Source organism: Hypomesus transpacificus, chromosome 8 (assembly GCF_021917145.1).
Source record: "Hypomesus transpacificus isolate Combined female chromosome 8, fHypTra1, whole genome shotgun sequence".
NCBI lineage: Eukaryota > Metazoa > Chordata > Actinopteri > Osmeriformes > Osmeridae > Hypomesus > Hypomesus transpacificus.
Window position 1 is genome coordinate 4,336,968 of NC_061067.1, and position 23,076 is coordinate 4,360,043.

At 44.6% G+C, this 23,076-nt stretch overlaps 2 protein-coding genes across 2 annotated transcripts in view; both read left to right on the forward strand.

Moving 5' to 3' along the window:
• Window positions 1-404: 404 nt before the first annotated feature.
• hus1 (HUS1 checkpoint clamp component) lies at window positions 405-3,430 on the forward strand. Its single transcript, XM_047024387.1, has 8 exons — window positions 405-556; window positions 812-939; window positions 1,050-1,226; window positions 1,568-1,675; window positions 2,075-2,149; window positions 2,271-2,370; window positions 2,556-2,684; window positions 2,807-3,430. The coding sequence occupies exons 1-8, from the start codon at window positions 505-507 to the stop codon at window positions 2,887-2,889; spliced, it is 852 nt and encodes a 283-aa protein (XP_046880343.1). The 5' UTR covers window positions 405-504; the 3' UTR covers window positions 2,890-3,430.
• A 5,017-nt stretch (window positions 3,431-8,447) lies between these two features.
• Window positions 8,448-23,076, forward strand: part of LOC124470437 — a 39,056-nt gene continuing 24,427 nt past the window's right edge. The window contains exons 1-3 of the mRNA XM_047024321.1: window positions 8,448-8,732; window positions 9,189-9,281; window positions 9,949-10,130. Coding sequence (XP_046880277.1) covers window positions 9,220-9,281; window positions 9,949-10,130 — 244 coding nt within the window. The 5' untranslated portion in view covers window positions 8,448-8,732; window positions 9,189-9,219. The remainder of the gene's footprint in view (window positions 8,733-9,188; window positions 9,282-9,948; window positions 10,131-23,076) is intronic.

Sequence of the window (23,076 nt, forward strand, 5' to 3'; positions counted from 1 at the left end):
AGAGGGAAAGCTAGGAGGACAGAGGACAGGAGAGGGAGGCGTTAAAAATTGTTTTGATATCAAGTCTGTAGGAAAGCTTATTTTATATTTTAAATAATGATTTGCCTTTTCTTATATCTTATTTCCAAGCTGACACCATTATAATAACTTAAAAGAGCTAGACATTTACAATTGCATGATGCTAAATGTGTATTAATATGACTTGAGTGATGTAATTATTTCTTTTTTTACAAACGTATTCTGCATTAGCATAATCCATAGTTAAAACTTTCAAAATAATCTTCCTGATAAAAATCTTCCGAGGCTTGGAATTCATTCCGAATTGAGTGAGCGCCACCTTCTGGATTTCCAGAAATGGTTTAAATACACGCGGTACTAAAGATAGTTACTTGTTTCCGCGGACTGTTAATAAAGACGGATCATCGGCGGTCAGAAACTTTTTATTTGAAATTACAGCAGGACGCACCAACACTAGCCATATTAGGAGAACTAACTAACAATATAATGAAGTTCCGATCAAAAATGATTGATGTTGGGTGCTTGAATCATTTCACGCGTAAGTTTTACAATGTTTGGTGAGCCTCAGTGGTTCTAGCTAGGTACTGTAACTGCCACATACATACACTTTGACGTCACCTAACTAGACCTACTACAGTTGTAGCAGCGTGATGGGTATAGAAAATATGTTTATTAAGTTCAGATACATGGGCAACTAAACGTTTGTCGAGAATAAATGACTGCTTTAGGTATTGTAGATGTTGACAGTCACTCAGCTAACTATGTTCACGAGTCCTTGTTGTTATTCCACCAGGAGTGGTTAATACCATATCCAAACTAACGAAGACATGCGTCCTGCGACTGACGACTGACAAGCTCTACTTCGTCCTCTCCGGCAAAGTAGCCAGTGGAGGAGTTGGGATGTGGTGCGAGCTCTCACAGGTGTGGATGGAAAGCCAACTATTTGGCAATGAAGCCTTGGTCTATATTAAAGGGTAATTGACAGTAATATTCTAACATGTGTTGAAAACTGTATTGGTCTCCATCCTCAGGCCAACTTCTTCGATGAGTACCAGCTGGAAGGTGTGTCCGCTGACGCCAACGAGATCTGTCTGGAGATGGCCCCAGATAACCTGTCCAGAGCCCTGAGGACAACACAGAACGCCAAGACTGTCAAGATCAAACTGACCAAGAAGCACTGTCCCTGCCTCACCCTGGCTGCAGAGCTGGTGAGACACCTTGACATGCGATTAGCTCTGTTTCACCCAACAGGGTCTACTGGAGCTTAGCCGTCTATCTGTGAGAATAGTGTATACAAGTTCCCAGTTTCCCAGACATGGATAAAACCTAGTGCAAGACTAAAAACGTTTTCAATGGAAATCTTCATAGAATTGTTCTCGTACTTTAGGACTAGAATGAATCCATGTCCGGGAAAGTCTTTTGCCTCCTTTCTCGACTCTGCTTTCACACCTCTCCTTCCATCTCTCTCACCCTCCACACAACGCCCTTTCTCTCTCCTTGCATCCCTCTCTCATCCTTTTTCTACTCCTCCCTTTCTCTGTTTTAACAGCCAACACTGTCCAGCATCAGTAGAGTAGTCACCCATGACATCCCAGTAGATGTGATTCCCAGAAGATTGTGGAATGAGTTCAAGGAGCCCAGTATGCCAGACTTTGATGTAAGTACATCATCAAACCTTCTCAAAGGCCAGTTAACTTGACTGAAGCAAGATTGAGCTTCATGTTATATATTATTGTTGCTTGCTTTCCCACAGGTACACTCTTGCACTTTTGAGGTTGATGTTGTTTAATTCTAACTTGTTTAACTACATGCTATTTTGTGTCTTCCCATTGGCACTTATTTGCTTTTCACAATGTATGCTTCATGTTTTGGCTACCCACAATGTTTTTGGGGTTATCTTGTTGTTCATGATCATTGATCTATGCACTTTTGTAAAGCTCTCTCTTTGAAGTCGTTTTGGATAAAAACATCTGCTAAATGAATACATGTCAATGTAAATATGGCTAATAACAAAAAAGGGTTGAGATCATTGATGATGTATGTGAATTCATCTCAGGTCAGTATCTACATGCCACCACTGAAGACTATGAAGAATGTTGTGGACAGAATGAAGAATCTCTCCAACTTCCTGGTTAGAGTGAAGCACAGCCACATATATGGTCAGATAATTAAGCTAAATATGGGTTGGGTTTCCCTGTCAAGAACAAAGCATATTGTCCTCTGTAAGGTATGCCTGATTGTCTGTCTGTCAGGAGATAGAGGCCAACCTGAGTGGAGAGATGAACCTGAAGATTGAGACAGACCTGGTCTCTGTTACAACCCACTTCAAAGACCTCGGGAACCCACCCTGGGGTAAGAGGGCAGTGAGGGTGGTTCGGTGACTACCGTTCAACCCTCATAAGGAACAATGGAGCCAGTCTAAATCACTCTGAGAGATTCCTGCTCAGGGCACAGAAACACAGTTAGAACCTATGTGGAAGTTTAAGCCATTCAGATCAGTTAAATGTGGATGTGTTCGTTTCGGCTTCCTGCACCAGGTGAGGACGGTTCTCAGGAGCGGAGCCAGAGCAGGGATCCAGAGCTGATGGCCCGTACACGGGTGGACATCAGGAAGCTGCAGCAATTCCTTATGGGACAACAGGTCAACCCCAGCAAGGCCATGTGTAGTAAGTGTGTGTGTGTGCACCTATTTTGATGGATTGAAGAAAGCTCCTCTAAAAGAAATTGGAGGGAAACAGGGATCCATTTTAAGAGCACTGAAACATTGTTTAATGCTTCTTCCTCTAAGACATCATCCATAAGAGGATCATCCACCTGATTCTCCTGCATGAAGACGTGTCCCTGCAGTACTTGATCCCTGCCGTGGCCTGAGGGCCCACACTTCTGGATCACCCCCAGGACACTCACTTGGCCTGATCAGATGGACCCAATGTCTAAATGTTACACTTCTAGTTTGTCATACTAGCACTTCTAAGACTAGTTTGTCTGTCTTATATTTCTGGGCTTGATAAGTATTTGAAATGTTGTTTCAAACTGTAATTGACAGAGGTCTGCTTCTAACCATAGGTCTTATTTACTGAAATTCATACTTTAATGATGACATTCCAACAGTATTTTTTTGTCACTATGGAGTGTTTTGTAGATATGAAATTTAACAGTTTATGTTCCAATGTTGTATTTTAGACACCTTCAACAAAATAGGCAATTGCCGTATCACTCTACATGTCTGTATTATGTATTTTTTATACAATACATTGCATGATTATTTTTAATATTGTTGATCACAATTTGTCATTTGACTGGCATTCAATTGGTATATCAAATTGATACAATAATTAATTAATGCCTCTCCAACTTGTCCACCAGGTGGTGCAATGTGATCAAATAAATATAAAATATTTTCTGTGGCTGAGAATGTGGCATGTGTCTGTGTGCGTTTCCTGGGTTTGAGTGTGATTATGGTTTTGGAAAGGCATGGGCAGGACTGAAGAGTCCAATCTCTCCCTCACAGTTTGAATGCAGTGATCCTGTAAGGCTTTAACCTGGCATGTCTGGATTGAAGGTACTCTATAAGCTGTGTAAGCAATTTTATGCATTTAAAGCAGCTCAAAGTGAATCCAGCCTTTTATCCCATTGATGCTTCTCTTTTTGGAGCTTGTGAGATTGCTTCTGCCAAACTATAGTTCCTTTATATCCTCCCTAAATGTCCTTGCCAGTTCAAGAGACAGAATCACTTTATTGAAAAACGGAGAGCACATTCTGTTGCAACCTGACAGAAGTCCTCACGGTCAGTGAGCATCATGGTCCACAATGCATCTTACATGTGTCTGATTATCTGGTGGACCATGTTGGGTCATTACTTCTCCTGTCCTAATAGTCAAGTTGTGTTTGCTTAGTAATAGCAAAGTTGTGTTTAGCAAATCTATTTGTGTTGCTAGTTATTTTTTGACAGTTTCCATAGTGACTGGCGCGACTTTCAGGCATCACAGTTCCTGTTTATGCACCATGTGGTTATCTTTATGACTGTAGTATTTAATGAAGGCGACTATTCACTGTCAGAAGTCACTTCCTGGCCCAATGTTGTCTATGGTCTATGGTTGCTTCTTGAGAGCTTACAGGACCATGTTAGAAGCCTGAAGACATTTGGACTTGATTAGTCTCTTCCTGACATGTGGGGGACAAATGGAATATTGAGTCACTCATCCATGTACATAATATATTCCAACAACTGTATGATAATCATGTATATGAGGAGTTCTTGTCCAGATTTCAATTGGGCCTAACACTTAATGCTCACAAGGTCTCCTCTTTTCCTCTCCTTGTCTTCTCCTCTCTTCTCCTCTCCTGTCTTTTTATTATTTCTTCCCCTCTCTGGTCATCAATCTGTCAAAACACAGGAACAACAGTAGCCTGACAAACAAATCATCCGTATAAACAACAGACGTGACAACAGATGACAGGAGAGAGAGAGATTGGTGGAGGCTGAGACCGTCATGGAGACTCCCAAGCTTCTCCCAAGAGAAGAAAGCTCCTTTCCAATCCCCTTTAATCTGTGTGTTCTTGCTCCGCAGGTGCTGAACCATGTAAAGGGGTTAGGGGTACATGCAGAGCATATCACAGCCTCCCAGCAGAGGGTGGAGTGGTGAAAGCTATGCCAGCCTCCCTGAGAGGTGCCCAATGGGTTGGCATGGTGAAGGTAAGATGTTTGCTCTTTAAAGCTTAAAGAGTACAGTGTGAGTGTGTGTGTTTGTGTGTGTGTGTGTCTCGAAAAATTGTGTGCAAGAGTTCTAAAAAGTGTACAGTATACTAATTCTAGAACAAGGGTAAGAACAAGTACCGCAGGTAATAGCAGCAGAGGTTTCAGAGTGAACCCACCTTTCCTCTCTGGCTTCACATTCAAACACTGACAGGTTTGGGAACACTACCTTCATAAACCAAACGGTCTGGAAAGGAGGGTTCTTTTGTCTCATGATGTGAAAGATATGGTTGTGAGTGTGTGGGAGGGTCTGTCAGTTGCTAACTTGGTCTAATCTAAGCAGCTAGACTGTCATCTAACTCAGTAACCCATCATGGAGGTCACTCAGAGGGTGTTTGTGTTTGTGGTCTTGTTTAACTTCCCTGATAGTAAACTAAGAATAATTGATCCTGTTTGGGGGGTTTAGGGTTATGGTTAGAATGACAGAAATGTCAGGGCTAGGATTACATTAAGGTTAATGTTAGGGTTAGGATTACATTAAGGTTAATGGTAGGGTTAGGATTACATTAAGGTTAATGTTAGGGGTTCAGGTGAACATGATTTTGAATGGGAGTGAATTGTTGTTGCTCACTAGGATAGTAAATCAAACTTGTGTGTGAATGTGTGAGTGTTTCTAGGTGCGCAGCACATTTCTCTGTCTCTCCCTGGTCAAATCTCTGGATGATAAAAGCTTACCCACACTCTAAGGTCTGACCTCTTAAGCCGTAGAACAGATAAGAGGTTCTATGTATTAACCATGGCTCCTCACCTGATCTGACCCCCCCCAACCACACCGTCACTCCCTTCTGCTGCCTCTTCCTGCAGATTTCTGGGTGAGAGTTCTGCTGATTTGTTTTGTGCATGTTTGAGTGTGTGTGTTACAGACTAAGTGTAGGAAAGGAAGGATGGAGGGAGAGGAAGCGGTCAACCTTTTGCTGACCTCGCCGTGACCGTAGCACCACCTCGAAAACTCTTAGGCAGCAGTCTCCAGACGTCACATGACCAGACTGCATCAGGCTTTTTTGTTGGCATTAGGGGTAGTTTAAACTTCAATGGTTTATAGTCTGGAAAGCAGTTTTAAGTGTGGAAGGTAAGCAGGTAAGGTTAGGAGGTCAAGTTTACTTTCAGAGAATGTGAGGAATGTAGACTATTATGTTGACTTTGTAAATTGTCAAAGCCTTGAAACACTTGTAAAGTCAACTGCTGCATGGGAGTGGTTTGAGGTGGTCATTGTTCAATGGAAGACCACCTTCAGCCGTAAGGTGTAGCTTCAACGGTCTGCTGGAGAGAACCAGGACCCAAGGGGTCACCATGTAAAAGCCCCCCCCCCCCCCCCCCCCCCCCCCCCTTCCCACACACCCACTGGAGCAGGGTAGCCTGAAGCGACAGAGCTTCGATCCGCTCAACAGAGGCAGCTGATGAGCGGAGCTGGGCTCACGTGCAAAGGCTCGCCTCAGCCACAACCAGTGGGGCTTACATCTGGGCTAAGGCCGGGCTAATCTATATGGCTGTGGAGAGGGATGTGATAGGATTTACATCGACCCTGAAGGCTTCTGAGTGAGCAGCTGCAGCAGCAGGGCAGGGACGGGTCTGACAGGAGTGTGCGGTTGTGCTGCGACTTCTGCCCCCATCATCCCCTGGCGCAACTCTAAATCTGATAATTACCAAGGAAACGAATGCGAGCCATCTGGTTGTGTTGGTTATTTTTAGTAGACTGGGATGTTTGTTGACCGAAACCACTGCTGTCCTGCTCTCTTCGCAAAGGCTATACTGGTCACCTACCTTCATGTGTAGGATGAGTTGTACTAGAGAAGACGACTTAAGAGAAAGGATCAAAGCCATCTGCTTTCAACAAGTAAAACCTACGTTTATTACGTGAGATCATATAATTATAAATACATTATACATTTACTACCTCTGACTACCTCTGAGGACATCAAAGGTCTGTATTTGAAATAGTTGGAAGCTTTAATGGATTTGTGATGTTAAGATTGTAACTCGTTCTAATGTGAGGACATTGTTAGAAACATTCACACAGATGAGTTCAGTTTGTGTGCTGTCTGTTTCTCCCTTTTGTACCCATCCACATTATTTGATGAATAAAATCGGTTTCTATTTTCCTCTCCACTCTCTTCTTTTCCTGGACCTGGACACCAACCTGAAGAGCTTCATTTCATTTTCATTATAGTCTCACCGACCCAAATGATTGAAGAAATATGTACATTGAGGCACGTGAACCATGGAACAGACAGACACTGTCAGATTGATTGGCTGCCTGTTTGTGGCTGGCCTGGCAAGCTGGTTGGCTGGCTGGGTTGGAAGATGTATCACATAGTGGAAGAGTAGAATATAACTTTCTTACACACACACACACGCACACACACATATACACAACACCACCTTCCAACCCAGTCCATGAATGTCCCCAACCAGACACACTTATCTAAGTCCCTGCTCATTGTAATTAACTCTGTCTGGATTTGTCTATACAAGTCACGCACTCTAAGTATTTTAAGTATTCTAACTGTCATCTGTGAAATTACAATTTAGCCTATGGCATGCGTTTGTAAAACTGTGTAGGCGTACAGGAGGGGGAGCGCGCGAGAGAGAGGACTTGACAGAATTCCATAATAATCCCCATGTGAGTCCCTGCTGAGGAGATCGTTTGACTTGTCAATATCAATTTGATATCATCCAGACCTTGGCTCGAATAAGGAAAGACACAATATGGAAAAATTGTATAATTTTAATATTTTCACGTGGGCCTATAACATTCAAACAACTACAAATAATTGTAGGCTACACAAAAATTATATAATGCGATAACAGCTTCTCGAGCGTATGTTTAATGTAGGAATGTCGCTATAATCAAACCAATGATTACCGACATTCTCCGAACAGAAAAATGTATTAAAAGATTAACAAAGAGATTAACCTTTCCGAATGAAAAGTGCAACAAATTTAATGATAGCCTAATTGACTGATGTAGGCAACAGTTAAATCCCTCCAGCATCTGTGCATAAGGGAATCCCTGTAAATTTGACCGCCGGATGAACTCGACAGATCGGATTTGCTCCCCATTTCAACTCCAAACGTTCTGCTGTTTTTTTATTTATTATTTTTTTATTCAGAGCTAGCTACATTTACACCGGTTTTTGTTGTTTCAACTCGATAACTAGCCTAGCGTATATAAAACTATAGGCAAACTGTGTTAAGAAAGACACAGCAACACATTAATCTGTTGGCTACTATATTTTAAAGCCCACATAACGTACACAATAGGCCTATCCTGAAATAGAACGTGTCTATTTTTAGATATAAAACGCACCATTCATAAAAAGACATATCCAAGCAAGACGTTTTCAAGAAATGCAATAAGTTCCATGAAAAGTATCCGCTGATATTTCGTTTGAAATACAGGCTAATATTACAAAGGAATCGTAGGTTGCTCTTAAAATATCCTTCCCGTTTTGGCTGTTGCGTTCATCTCCGGAGCGGTGTTCCTACCAAGAACAGCTAGAGATTTGCTGTGCAGTGCCTCGCGTGTGATCCCTCCCCTTGCCCTACAGAAATGGTGTGTGTTTGTGCGTGCGCGTGAAAGAGAGAGAGAGGACTGCGTGGCTCACTGGCCGTGTGTGTGTGTGTGTGTGTGCGCGCGTGCGCGCGCAGACTGTTTGCGAGGCAGTGGCGTTGCGTGCGAAGAGCTCGACATGTCATTCAGAGGAATCCGCCACCTGAAACGCAAGGAAGTGAAGGCGACTCAATTGGGTATAAAGCATCAACATCTGCCCCGAGCAGTGCAAACTGATGAAAACATCAGGTCAGAACTCGGGTCGAGCAGTCGCTATACTTTCCCGAGGAATAACAATAAAAATATCGCCGTCTTACAGTGACTTACAGTCTTATCCAGTCATAATATCTCAATTCAACTGAATGACATTACCAACACTATACTGGAATTAAACAGTACACCTGCTTGGTAAGTGTTTCATTTTAATAATTTAGATTAGTTCTTTGAATTGGAAATGGGCAACTTTTCATTAGCCTACTTAAATTGTTTACTTGATGTTAGGAATACTTTTTTTATGATTTGGCGTGGCTTTTGGTTGTGTTTTGTGCTGTTTACCGCTGCGAAACAAATAGCCTATATACTTACAGCGCTGTTTTGATAAAACGCCTTTTATTTTTCATGTGTAGCCTACCCTAGGATTGTAGAATAGGCCTATGTAGCCTATCATTTCTCTGTATTTTAGCACGAAACTTCTCTCCTATAAACGGGGCTCTTAAGGGCATGCGATTTTATTCTTAGCCTAGTAAGACAGTGTTTCGTGTTTCGCTGCATGTCACTACGTTACGTTTATCTGTGTTACTAATGTGTACAGTGTTCAGTGCTTTGTCGTTACGGTGAAAACTTTTCTCCATCCTCTATCTGTAGCGCACCTGTTACCTACACGGAGCGCAAGACCATGATTCCGCCCGGCGACTGCATGTACGCGGGCCGGAAAAGAAGGAAACCGGTCCAAAAACAGTTAAGGATATTTTCAACTTTCTTTTTCGTCTTTAGCTTTATCTTATTTGTTTATCCTAACTGGATAGACGTCTAGTTGTTTGTATGAGCTCCACGAGATCTGATTTAACACTTCAGTATTCTCCTCACCGTTCTCTACCAGTTACAAGAAAAAGCTTTGTTGGAAATGCATCCCAACATTAACATAACATCTCCCTTTAGAATCGTGTTGTTAGATGGCTTGCATATGTCATATGATCCTTATGAACAGTTAGCGTGCGAGGAGCGTGAGGGGTGTGGGAGGTCACTGCATGAAAACCGAACCCAGAGCACATATGGACAGACAAACACACAGTGGATAGACAGACGCAGTAGTGTAGTCCTGGGTATATGGAGGTACATGGATGATACCAACTCCTTTTCACAGACGTACAGTACACACATATTTGTGGACACAATACCATCTGAATAAATAAAACCTTACATAACATTAATAAATCAACGGTTGGAGTATAGAGAATTCTCCAGTTACCACAGCACCAGGAGAGACCAGCAAATCTCTCCTTTGCTTTTGTCATTAGTAGCCTACAATTGGAAATTGAGAGATTTCAATTTATCGGGAACTCATTGCAAGAGACTGAGAAGCATGATTTGGAAAGGAATTAACAAAATACTTTGTGCTCCTCAGGAAACCGACGTCTGTGAGTGAAAAGACCAACCCGTCGAAGCGCCACCGGGACCGCCTGAATGCCGAGCTGGACCGCCTGGCCAGCCTGCTGCCCTTCTCCCCAGACATCATCTCCAAGCTGGACAAGCTCTCCGTGCTGCGCCTCAGTGTCTCCTACCTGCGGGTCAAGAGCTTCTTCCAAGGTAGGAACACCCCCCTCTCTCTTTGTGTGTGTGTTCGAGAGAGTGTCTCCGCAGAACAATTCTCGTGTCGTGATGTGTGTGTGACTGTGATAGTGTACTGATGCTGTAGAAGGGGTGTGTTATCTGGAGGACTTTAGAGCAGCCTTAAGGTTTCTGTGTGTGTGTCATTTACAACTCACAACACAGGGACAGACAACGATCCACAAACACGCCCTGAGGCTCAAGTGCGTGTCACAACAACAACAACTACCACAACAGCAATATTAGACTTCCTGTCAGACATCCTGTCTGACCATGGAGCCGTGGACTTTTCTGAGTTGAAAGGAAAATGCTGCAGATGTTACAATGAATCCGTCAGTTATGGAAATCTGTTTTTAGTGCCTCGTAGTTTAATGGCTATTTTAACATTCTGGAGATCTGAAGAGACTCGTAACTTTCTCAGAAGTCGTCATGAATATGCAGCCCAGCTGAGTCCGAGTCCTGGGATAACCCTAGCAGACGAGGCTGGAGCTACAAGACAGTTTGACGATTTACTGTCATCTTACCTTGTCAACAACGGATTACATATGATTCCTCTTCCACCCCTATCTTTATCTTATCTTGTCTCCCTCTCTTTCACCCCAGTTTATGCCTTTGTATCTTTCTCTGTCTTTCTCTTTCTCACTCTCTCTCTATATCAGTCTCTTTACCTGGCTTGTCTCCCTTTAGCTTTATGCTCTGGATTTTGCAGTTACGTGAGTTGAATGATGTAATGGCACTAGAAGCTCGCGAAGGGTCTAAGACACTCAGGAAGAAGATGGTTGTGATCTTACAGTCCTAGGCTGGGTTCCTTGGTGCAGCCCAGACTGACCCAAGAGGGAGGAATCGGCACAATGCACAGCAAAAACAGATCAGGCCTGGGCTCAGAATGTCTGGCTTCTCTTTCTCTGGCTATCCTCTTGCTCTCTCTCCCTCTCTCTTTCTCTCTGTCTCTCTCTCTCTCTCTAATCCCCTCGCTGTTCCCTCCAACCACGTTGCAGTCAAATATTTATGGGGCACTTCAGAAAACATTTTGCAGTGCTCAGCCTCCATGGCACATGTGTCAAAACAGAGTTGTCAGGAGCAGCTGGATGAGAGGGAATCTGGAGGTGAGCTGGCTCTGCTACCCTCCCCCCTCCCTCCGTCCCTCTATCCCTGCATAGGCTCTACTAAAGGCTGAAAGTCTAAATTCTGAGGGGCACTATGGGGCAAAGTAGAACATGTCGTACACATTACAGAACTGACTAAGGAGTGTTCCTTTGTTTTGAGAACGAGCAGCACAAAGATCACTTCTCCCAACCTGGGCTTGACTGGTCATCCTCGCATTCTGACACACACATAAACACACACACACACACACACACACTCGTAGACAGACACACACATAGACAAACACAGCAAAACAGTGTGAATACATTACTTTAACCTCGTGGGAGAGAACCATCTTATCCATCACAGGTAATCGTGAGGCAGGTTAAATATGTCTCTCATAGAGGCTGGAGAAACTTGATCGAGGAATGAGGGAAGAAGGGATGAGAGAAGAGGAGACGAGCAATGGGGAAAAGGCATAGTAACAGGAATGAGAGGAAAGAATGAGAGATGAGAAAGTCCAGTAAATAAAAGATGTATAGTGTTCAGAAGAGAAGGGAGCAGAGTGGAAGTCGTCAGCAGTGGTCTGCTAATCTGAAAGTGATGACCAGATTAAATCATTAACGCATGTCTAAAAAGATCAATTACGCACGTTACATGAAGGATCTGCATGAAGGATCTGACCATAATGTCTGAATAATCCTTCTGAGTCTAGTCTGGTCATAGTTTTATTAGTTAAAGGTTCTCTCTCTTTCAATGCAGATTTATTGCAGCTCCTATTACAGTGTTACCGTTTTTTTGCTCTCCACCAGAGGTGAAGTTTGACTTTCTACCACTAGAGGGAGAAAAAGAGAGAGAGTATGTGTATGAGAGAGAGAATGCAAGACAGAGAGAGATCCAGGATGTTTTATGATATGTGGAGGCTTGCGTGAGAGCCCCAGGGTGGAGCACGGGGAACTATGTGTACAACATAGTATGGAAATATAGCCAGAGGCAGTGTGTGTGACACAGAAAGAAGCTGAAACACAGAGAGAGAAATAGGGACCAAGCCAAGGCAAATACAGGGACACGCAGAGTCAGAAGATAAGGCAGAGGGTGAGGCAGAGGCAGACAGAAAGGTAGAACCAACTGAAGTGAATGAACATGGGGAATTAGTTATTGATGTGATGATGATTATAAAGACAGTCAAATGAACTGTCTAGTCTCCAGACAGTATTCTGAAAGCGTAGATGCCTGCTATTTGAACTTGAGAAATGTTTTGCTTCATCCATCCATCATGTTCAGCACTGAGTCCACAACCCATCCTCCAGTCTCTAAAGCAGCTGCTCATCTATGGACTATAAACCATGTTAAGTCAGGATTGTATAAAATATGGATTGTCTGAACTGGCATCCAATACAGAGTACAGTTGTAGATCCAGATTGTACATTACCCTGAGTGAAGGAAGTTGATCATCGTCCAAGTGTATCCTCCTTTGAGCCTTCGTACTGGTCAGTGACGGTGGGGATTTACAGAGGATGTAAAAGTTTTAAACCGAAGACAGACCACAATCTCAGCCGACTTTCAGCAGACCTGGAAACAATCAAACATGTTCAGGGTTCTCTACACTGTTCCTGGAAACAGACCTAGTGTACTTTGCAGTAATGTGGACATGCTGTATGTGTAGGTGTGTGTACTCTACAGTATGTGTGTATACTGTGTGTGTGTTGTACAGTAGGTGTGTGTGTACTGTAGGTACATATCTGTGCTGGTCTTCTTGCCAGGCAGTGTTATCCTCTCCTGTTTAGTGTAAGGTCACTGTCATGGCGTTAATTAGGGTCCTGGTTAAATATTTACAGGCTGGATTAGGTAGCTGCCTTCCTTTGTCTTTCTGGCCCACTTCCTTTGATGCTCCAGCTCCACTCCCCACTGTCTCCTCAGCACCGCAAACACACACACACACCCACACACACACATACACGCACACACACACACACACACACACACACACACACACACACACACACACACACACACACACACACACACACACACACACACACACACACACACACACACACACCACACACACTGCATGGTTCCATCACTCAACTTGAAGCTGATTACAGTGATAGTTTAGCAAGGATCAGCTCTTTGGAGACAAAACCTCAGCTAAAGACAATCAGAGCAGAAGTTAAGAACATAAATGGCTTGGTTAAAGACCACATGGGGTCCGGAGCTGGGGACCTGAGGGTGTCCACAGTGTCTGAGATGTTTACTTCCAGGAATTAGTCTGGCTAGAACCATCTAGGGTATCTGTGAACCCACTTAAATCCTTAACATGTTGTATCTATGTATAGTCTCTCTGTTTCTCTTTCTTTCTGTCTCTGTCTCTGTCTCTGTCTCTGTCTCTGTCTCTGTCTCTGTCTCTGTCTCTGTCTCTGTCTCTGTCTCTGTCTCTGTCTCTCTCTCTCTCTCTCTCTTTCTCTCTCTCTTTCTCTCTCTCTCTCTCTCTCTCTCTCTCTCTCTCTCTCTCTCTCTCTCTCTCTCTCTCTCTCTCTCTCTCTCTCTCTCTCTCTCTCTCTCTCTCTCTCTCTCTCTCTCTCTCTCTCTCTCTCGGAGGGAGAAGGAAAGAGTGTGGAAGGAGGGAAGGAGGGAGTATGGAAGTCAACAGCGCTTGTGATGAGGATCAGATGGGTTTTGAAGCCTGGCCTGGCTGGCTAACACAACACAGACCTCCCTATCAGTCCTGGAGATCTGGCCTAATGCTAACAGCTAGCAGCTTCTTGAAATACTGTGTGGGTTGGATTCAACGGAATGCTAGCTTCCCTATAGTGCATCCCCTGGGGAACTGAGACATGATATTGGAATGCTAGCTGAAACCTCAGCTGCTGAAGAGTTTCAGAGACGGGAAAGGAGGTACAATATGAGTAGGCAAAATGGGAGAAAGAGAGAGAGAAGGAGGTAGAACGAGCGTCAAGGCTGAATAGTGGGGATGGCGTTACAGACTATTTTGCCTGCGTGGTGTGAGGATGTGTAATGGAGGCTCCGTTTTGACAGACGTCCGGTACCGTGTTTGGTCGAGCCATGGTCATTGCTCCGCTAATGTCTGATCTATCATGTTTCTCTCTGCCTATCAACACTCTGGGGCAGAGCTATCTCATCTTCCCCTCTCTCTTTCCATATGTATCCCTCTCTCTCTCAATCTCTTTCTTGATATCTTTCTCTCTCCCTATTTGCTTCTCTCTGTCTCTCTCTGTCTCTCTATGTATCTCTGTCTCTCTGTCTGTCTCTCTGTCTGTCTCTCTCTCTCTCTCTGTCTCTCTATCTGTCTCTCTCCCCCTCTCTCCCCCTCTCACAGTCTCTCTCGGTCTCTCTCCCTCTTTCCCCTGATCTGCTGACACTGCAGTGCAAGGAGCTGACAGTCAGAGTCACTTTCCAATACTTCTCTCCAACAGAGGATGACGTACATTTCGGGGGGGTCATTTCTATTTGAGAGTCTAATCTCTTAATCCAATCTCAGAGGGTGAACACCCCATACACCCCATACAGTCTGGACTGGATATCCATGTTCCAACTTCAGTCTGACTGGACCCATTCAGAATCTGATCAGACAGATTATAAAAGCCTGTCTTGTTGAATGTGTGAGTGTGTGTGTGTATATATGTGTGTGTGTTTGTGTGTGTTTGTTGTGAGGTGACATGGCGTGCAAACTCACTTCCCTCCTGTAATGACATTGTAATCTGATTCTCTGCTGTGGTCATGAGGTTTATTCAGTTAGAAAGCAGGAAGACATGAGAGATGATACATATGACTGAGGTAGGAAAGGAGGGAGGGAGTATGCATATTATAGTACACCCCCCCCCCCCCCCCATGGCTCTCCATCATCATGGGTGCTGATATGAGGCAATGAGAGATGAAGGCAGTGCATGCAAAACTGCCAAGATCACTAACCTAGCCTCACAACAGCTCTGGGTACAGGGGGTAGTGTGTGTGTTATTTGCAGTTCAATAAAATCTTCAGCAAATAGAAGCTGTTTATTTGAACTAGTTTCCAAGCTTGACTGGAGACTATACTGCAGACTACTTACACAGGAACAAGGAAGAAGATGGAACAAGAGGAGGAAGAGGAGGAAGAGGAGGGGGCCCTCTCCAGGAAGGAACCTTCTCCTCACACTAGATCCTACGTCAGTGTTACGTCTAAAGCCAGACAGAACAGAGTGTTGTAACTTCCTTCACACACGCCATGCTATATTAGCTGCCCATACACGGCAAGGACTGGGTTCAATTCCCTTTCCATTCAAACCACATTCAGGAAGGGAATTTTAAAGTGGAAAACCAAAATTCCTTTATCTAGGAATACCAAACACACGGTTGTGAGGGACATGAATTTGCAGAACATCAACATAAATAAGTGGACATGATTTTGACAAATGGACCTTTTATCAGAAGTACTGGACCTGTTTGGAGGTGATTCTGACCCACTGAGACACAATGACGCCTTAGTGAGGCTGTGAGCAAGCTGTGATCTTGTGTCCAGTGAACTGTGTGTGACCATGAGCAGGCCAGTGTGTGAACCCTGTCCCCTCTGTCTAGACAGAAGTGGCCTAACTCTATAAGAGGGAGCAACGCATCAACACACTTCCTGTATGGATGCATCAGGAATAAATTAAATGTAAACACCTCACGCATTGTAAAAAAGAAACAGAGAGAGATCTTCAACCAAGTTAACAAAGATTATGCTAACGTACAGAACTGACATATTTACTTTACTTTGCAAATTGTTCTACAACTAACTGTAGCATGCTTGTGTGTGAGTGTGTGTTGGTGTAAAACCCAGCTCTTGTGATGAGCTAAACCTTCTATTACAATGGGCTAAATGCAATGCATCTTGTATGCCGGGCATTAGGGTCCTTATGTGCTAATAGTTGTTTGGGCTGGTGAGTGAGGCAGTGGATGGAAGCACTAGATTATAATGTGTTGTAGCAGCAGAGAAGGAGATGGGTAAGGGGACGTTGCCCTGTAGGTACAGCTGTCACAGTGATTCTCTGTGAAATGGTCAACTACTCTGAAGGCAACAGACAAACCCGATGAAGGCTAAACCAATTGACCTTTCCTTTGTTGCTCGCTGCCTGTTTAACATCCAATCACAGAGGCATGCAACCGGAAACCAACCAATGGGATCACTGTTTGGTAACATGTCCCAGTTGATCACTATCACATTACATATAAATGAGGTAAAGCCACTATAGTAAATCCTACACTCTTGGAACAAACAGGATTTTCTCCCACTGAGACGAAAACATACTTGCATAATTTATCATACAGTACCTTTCCTAAATGTAATTCAGTGTTTCTAGAACTGTCCAGTATAGACACAAACTCACACTCACGTGCACGTAACCTCAAATGCACACACACATAGACACACACACATAGACACACACACATGTACAGTCGTGGCACATGACACTTTGTTCCCAAGGGAGGCTTCAGCGCACACACAGTTGAATGTCAAATGTCACAACAGAACAGGCCTGTCAGACCTTCCACTATGGGATGTCAAGGGTTGCCTCTGGTTACACGCCCCGCTCCAACTCTCGTCACGTCGGATTTTCTGAACGCTTTCATCAGAGAGGTCACTCTGGGAAATAACACCATTCCATTTCGGCATGAAATGTGTACTTATTACAAACAACAACTTATGACAAAATGTGTTATTTTGATGTACAGTAATGTCTAATGTTTAAGCATAGACTGGAGTGTTCCCTGGGCCAGCTTTGTATGATATTGTTTATCTAATACCCAACCATTGCTATAAGGAAGTACTGACAAAAGCTGTATTGTAATGTAGCAGTGGTATAATACACTGTATTGTCTCTGCACAGGTAGAAAGAGAGAGAGAGCAATCATGGGAGACAATTCAGAAAGTAACGGATGAGTGCGTCCGTGTATAAGTGTGAATGTGCGTGTGTGTGCATACAGGGCCCTAACAGCTCTCTCATTTGAGTTGTGTCAAAGCTGTGATGCTCCCTTTGTCTTCCACGACCCTTTATGCCACGGACAGAGCGCTCGCTCCACTGAGCATGCTCAAGGAGGGGCGATGGGGCCCCAAAGGGCCAGAAGTTAGAGTGGAGCCTCACTGAGGCGCCTCTGTCCCAACAGCAGATGCCTGACTCTAACAGTTGATGATGGGGGAAGCTGAGAGCCCGACATGGGGAGGTGTGTGTGTGTGTGGAGGGAGGGAGGGAGCGGGGGGACAGACGTCTTTGTTGGACCAACACTATTGTTGGAGACTGTCATCTATGATCAGGGTCTCTACAGCCCTCGACTCTCTCTTCCTCCCTCTCGAGGGGAAAGTAGAGAAAAGGAGGGATGGCAGATGGGAGAGGAGCGGAGGAAGGGAGAGGAGAGGAAAGGAGAGGGCAGGAAAGGAAAGGAGAGAAGAGCAGAGCAGAGGAGAAGAGGATAGTAGAGCAAGGTTTTAATGAATGCTCCAGTTCTTCTGTGTAAGGCTGGTTGCGTGACTAGGTCTTGGCTGGGCCCTCCTGCCCCCCAGGCACTGTTAGTTATCCACCAGAGGAAGGTATGTCTAAAGTATTCAACGGTAAACATTGGTGCTCTGCTCTGCATGGAGACAAATACAAACACACACACACACACACTCACACAAACATACTGTACATGTACCATATACATACATAAACACACACACACACACAAACATACAAGGTGTACACACACATAAACACAGATTCTTACACACACAAACACACATATATACAGGGTCAGTGGTGGGGAAGGGATTTCCAGCCCCCAAACACACACACACCCCATTGGGCTTTCTGATGACATCATGTCCCCAGGACCACCAGGGAGAAACGATTTTGGGGTGGGGGTTGGGGGGAATCTTTTTGCCTCCAAATGGTTGACACCAGCATGGGGGGCTGCAGAACAGAGATATGCACAGCTACATTGTTGAAAACACACACACAAGCACACACACTCTGTCACACACACACACACATACCATACGGTTAATTTGAGGCCACGGCTCCCTCTGTGGAGTCCATGCCTGTGACTCACTCACAGTCAGAGATAGACACAGAGCGAGGGGGATGTCTATAATAGCTTCAATTGACTGTTCCAGTTGTGTTTGAAGTCTTATTAGCTGCTACAGTAAATACAGCCTGTCTGCTTTGGCTGTACTCCACAATCAAAGAACACATTCATACTCAGACACACACACACACACTGCAATTAGATCTACTGGAGAGCTGGTTATTCGCACGCAAGCTTGTGTAAATACTGGGAAAATTAGTTAGAGTATGTCATTAATGGGTTAAGCTTGGAGATGTATGTCCAGTCACGTGGTGCTGGCATGATGCTGACACACATGCAGACTCGCACGCACACATGCACACCCATGCAAGTTCACACAGACACACATGCACACCCATGCAAGTTCACACAGACACACATGCGCACATCCACACACACATCATCCACACAACCAAACGTGATGGCATGGGGAAGTCAACACTCTTATGATGTTCCTGAACCTGGGCCTAGACATGTACCTGGGCCTGGGCCTGGGCCTGGGCCTGGAAGCGACATGGGCAGACCAGAATCACCATGGTTTTTCCATGTTACGCTCCCACTGATAATAAGATGTGACAGCAGCCAGGGAGCTTGTGTGCGAAGCTGCCATTAAATTAGAGTGTTTCAGAGAGCCCACAAATGAGCCGCCCTCTAAGAGTGAGGACACAGACACAGAGACACACAGACACAGAGACACACAGACACACAGATTCATATTGAATTGCAGCCAAATCTCGAATTGGCCGCATGTGACAGACGTTTACCTCAGATGCAGGCCTTCGTTTCTCTCCTTGTAGAACCTCTCATTGTAGAACCTCTCATTGTAGAACCTCTCATTCTAGAGCCATTATTTGTCTCTCTCTCTCTTTCTCTCTCTCTTCCTCTCTCTCTCTCTCTCTCTCTCTCTCTCTCTCTCTCTCTCTCTCTCTCTTTCTCTCTTTCTCTTTCTCTATCTCTATCTTTCAAATTCTTTCTCTCTATCCCTTTTTCATTTCCCCTCTCTTTCTTAGTTATTTGTGCCCATTTTTGGAAGGGCATGGACGGACAGGATCTTTTGTGTGTGTATACAGTAGTGTGGACAATGGTGGCCTTTGTCTTATTGGCGCAGCCAGAATTGTAGCAGCCCAGACAGTCATTACCATGTCATGCCCTGTCTGACCATCACACGAGAACACACACACGGCCCTGTGGTCACATGGAACCCGTGGAAATCCTGGAGGAGAACAGAGTGTAAACAGCTCTCTCACTGAAGCTTCAACACAGTCATTTAGCCATCTCTCTCTCCCCGGGATTGGCCTATCTCTCTCTCTCTCTCTCTCTCTCTCTCTCTCTCTCTCTCTCTCTCTCTCTCTCTCTCTCTCTCTCTCTCTCTGTCTCTCTCTCTCTCTCTGTCTCTCTCTTTCTCTCTGTCTCTCTGTCTCTCTGTCTCTCTCTCTCTCTCTTTCTCTCTCTCTCTCCCCACAAGCTGAAGGGACAGGCTAAGGCCATAGAAGTCTGGTTGAGTGGTAGTATGTGTGTGTGTTACTGTCACACAGAGTAGAAACCAACAACATTCTGAATTCAGAAGTGGTTTCTGAGGTAACAACAGAAGAATGGCCTCCTAAGTATATGCTGACCACACACACCAACTACACACTGTCACAGACACATATCTCTTTTGCATGGCATTGTGCTGATCAGCCTTACCTGGTAGAATCCTATCTCATATATCCTGTATTTGAATTAATTTCACGGAGAGCTGCTTCCCTGAGCTGAAAGTATGTGTGTTGGTGTGTGTGTGTTGGGCTGATCTGATAGTGGCATATAAAATATTCTGACTAGCTGTTGGCTCTTTAAGAAAGTGTGTGTGTGTTAATGTGTGTGTGGCCATGCGTAAGTACATGCATTGCATGAGTGTGTGTGTGTGTGTGTGCCGGAAGATTGCGTGACTGTAGCAGACTAAGGCTCTGACCTCAGTGTAGTGGTTATGAAAACGATGTGTGGAGCAAAGCAGAGCCGCGCAGAGCAGAGCCGCGCAGAACAGCACAGAGCCGCGCAGAACAGAGCAGAGCAAGGGATAGGAGAAGAGAGAGCGGAAGATAAGAAGAGAGGGAGACCCACTACTGCAGAAATGAGAGGAGTGCTTTCCTCTAAACACACACAGGAACATAGTAGCACACACACAACATATTCCCACAAAAAAAACTATTAGCTGTACAGTAGAGAGAACGTCCACCACACACACACCATCAATGGCAGCCCAGGGGCCTCCAGAGGGAGGGTGAGGTGTTACTGAGCAGAGCTGATGTGTATCTCAGGGTGTAATGGACTGGGACAGGAGGAAGACCCAAAGTGATATCCACACAGACACGGGGGGGCAATACGAGAGAGATAACGTGCTTGGACGGAGGAGGATGTAACAGCAAGTGAGCATAGGATTATTATAGAGAGAGGGAGTGGATTCCGTTTCAGGGAATCACAAAACTCTGAATATCACAAAGAGATTTCACAGCATCTGTTTTGATGGCAAAAATTAAGGAATGGTTGAATGAACAGATGCCACACATAGCCTAATGACAAATTTAAATTGCGCATTTTCTGAATTAATAAAATCTAATGCTGTGTTTATGTGCATGTCATATCAGTGAATACAAAATATTGCATGTCAACAGTGACGATCAACTCTAAACAGTGGCATGCTCAGTACCTTGAGGGAGGAAGAGGGGTGGGGGGATTGAATGTAAATATTGACAGTGACATAAAGGCCAAAGGAGAAGTCCCCAAACAACCTTCATCTCTCTCTCTCTCTCTCTCTCTCTCTCTCTCTCTCTCTCTCTCTCTCTCTCTCTCTCTCTCTCTCTCTCTCTCCCTCCCTCCCTCCCCTCTCTCCCTCCCTCCCTCCCTCCCTCCCTCCCTCCCTCCCTCCCCTCCCTCCCTCTCTCTCTTTCTCTCTCTCTCTCTCTCTCTCTCTCTCCTCTCTCTCTCTCTCTCTCTCTCTCTCATCTCTCCCGCTCTCTCTCTCTCTCTCTCCCACTCTCTCTTTTGCTCTGACCCTGACCCGCAGAGGGATGAGCATGCTTCCAGCCAATTAAAGCTACAGTCTGCGAGAGCGCTGTGTTTGCGTGTGTCTGTGTGTGTGTATGTGTGTATGTGTGTGTGTATGTGTTTGTATGCATGCGTCTGAAGTACCCAGTGGAAGCAACACATTAGAAAGTGAGGCTGTGCCAAAGCGTGCTGTGGAACCTTCTGTGCCCGGGCCTCTGTGCCTCCCGTCAGTCTGAAAGCCGCTCTGTAGGGTTGGCTGCTTCGCTGGCTGTGACACCAAATGGGCCTCTACAGCTGGCTCCTTCTCAATAACTCATGCCACACTTTCTATTTTCCCCAGCCCCAACATGCCCAACTGAGCTTGCTGTGGAGCTGTCGAGTTGGGCAATGGGATGTGCTGGTGCTGGTTTGGAGCAGGGATGTGCACAAGTGAGGAGAGACTCACTGGTGTCCATTGGTGATGACATCACTGAGTCATGCATTGTTGTTACAGAACTCAAGTCCATTCTGGGTCATGGGCTACGCTTGAAAGGGTGTGCGTATGTATGTGTGGTTGTGGTTGTAAACACAAAACAATAGGATTCTCTCCCTTTGGTCTTACACAGGAAGTGAACGTCGCCAACTTCCTATCCCCAGAATGGTTCCGTTGTGTCTATCTGAACAGAGAACAATGAGACCGACACACATGCTTCTCCCATTGGCTCTCAGACAGGAAACTGCACCAATATTATTTTGGAGGTGATAGCCTACTAAAGCCCAGCTGTCTGCATCCTCAAGTTTCATTTCAGATCAGGGCTCTGAAAGTAACAAGCTGAGAGAGCTGATAAAACGCACCGAGGGGAAAGTCATTTTACATTATCTTTGATTGAATTTATTGTTCCTTTATTAGCCAAATCTCTCTTATTCTGGGAATATTCTGTGCAAACAACATAAAGAACCAAATCCCCGATCAATATGGACTAAACTACGTTTATACCTTCTGTAGAATTTTGGAGGGGTGAAACGCATTTTTCTTCAAACACAAAGATTACAAATTAACTATATCATAAATGTAAGAAGCCAGGATTGTAATAATAAAATTGGAGTTAGAAGAATCAGCTCTCTAAGCCAGCCTGATTTTTTATCCAATGGCTCACCACAGAATGCTCACTCCAGTGGAACTTGGGCTGTGATTGGTTGGTGGTCGAATTAATATATTTTTGGACAGTGTATGACTGTTTGTCATGATTTTTAATAAAAGACATGACAGGAGAAGGGAGGAGAAGAGAGAAGAGGATGAGAGAAAGTCGGAAGGGAGCGGAGAGAGCAGTAGAGGGGTAGTGACCTTGCTTGCGTGCCTGGCCTTGTTTTCGATAGAGACCACATGTTTGGACACTGTACAACACCCTCTGCATAGCGGTTTGTAAATCATGATGTATCATGTATTTTATATATTTTTGGAGGTGTGGTGAGTTAAGTTAAGATGCATGTGGATGTGTGTGTGTGAATGTGTGTTTATCGTCTAGTATAAACACCACTGCCTTCACTGGACATCCGGGTAGATTTGGACAGAAGCTGTACTTCTTAGAGAGTGTTAGAGAGTGTTTATTAGAAAACAAACTGGTAATGCTGATTCACAAGTGAATATAGGAAAGGACGAGAAGGGAGGGGAAGGGGGTTAGGGGCAACAATTAATGCCCATTCATAAAACTCTCCAGTATTTCCAGGCCTGTTCTGCCTGGGTGGATCTCCATGGC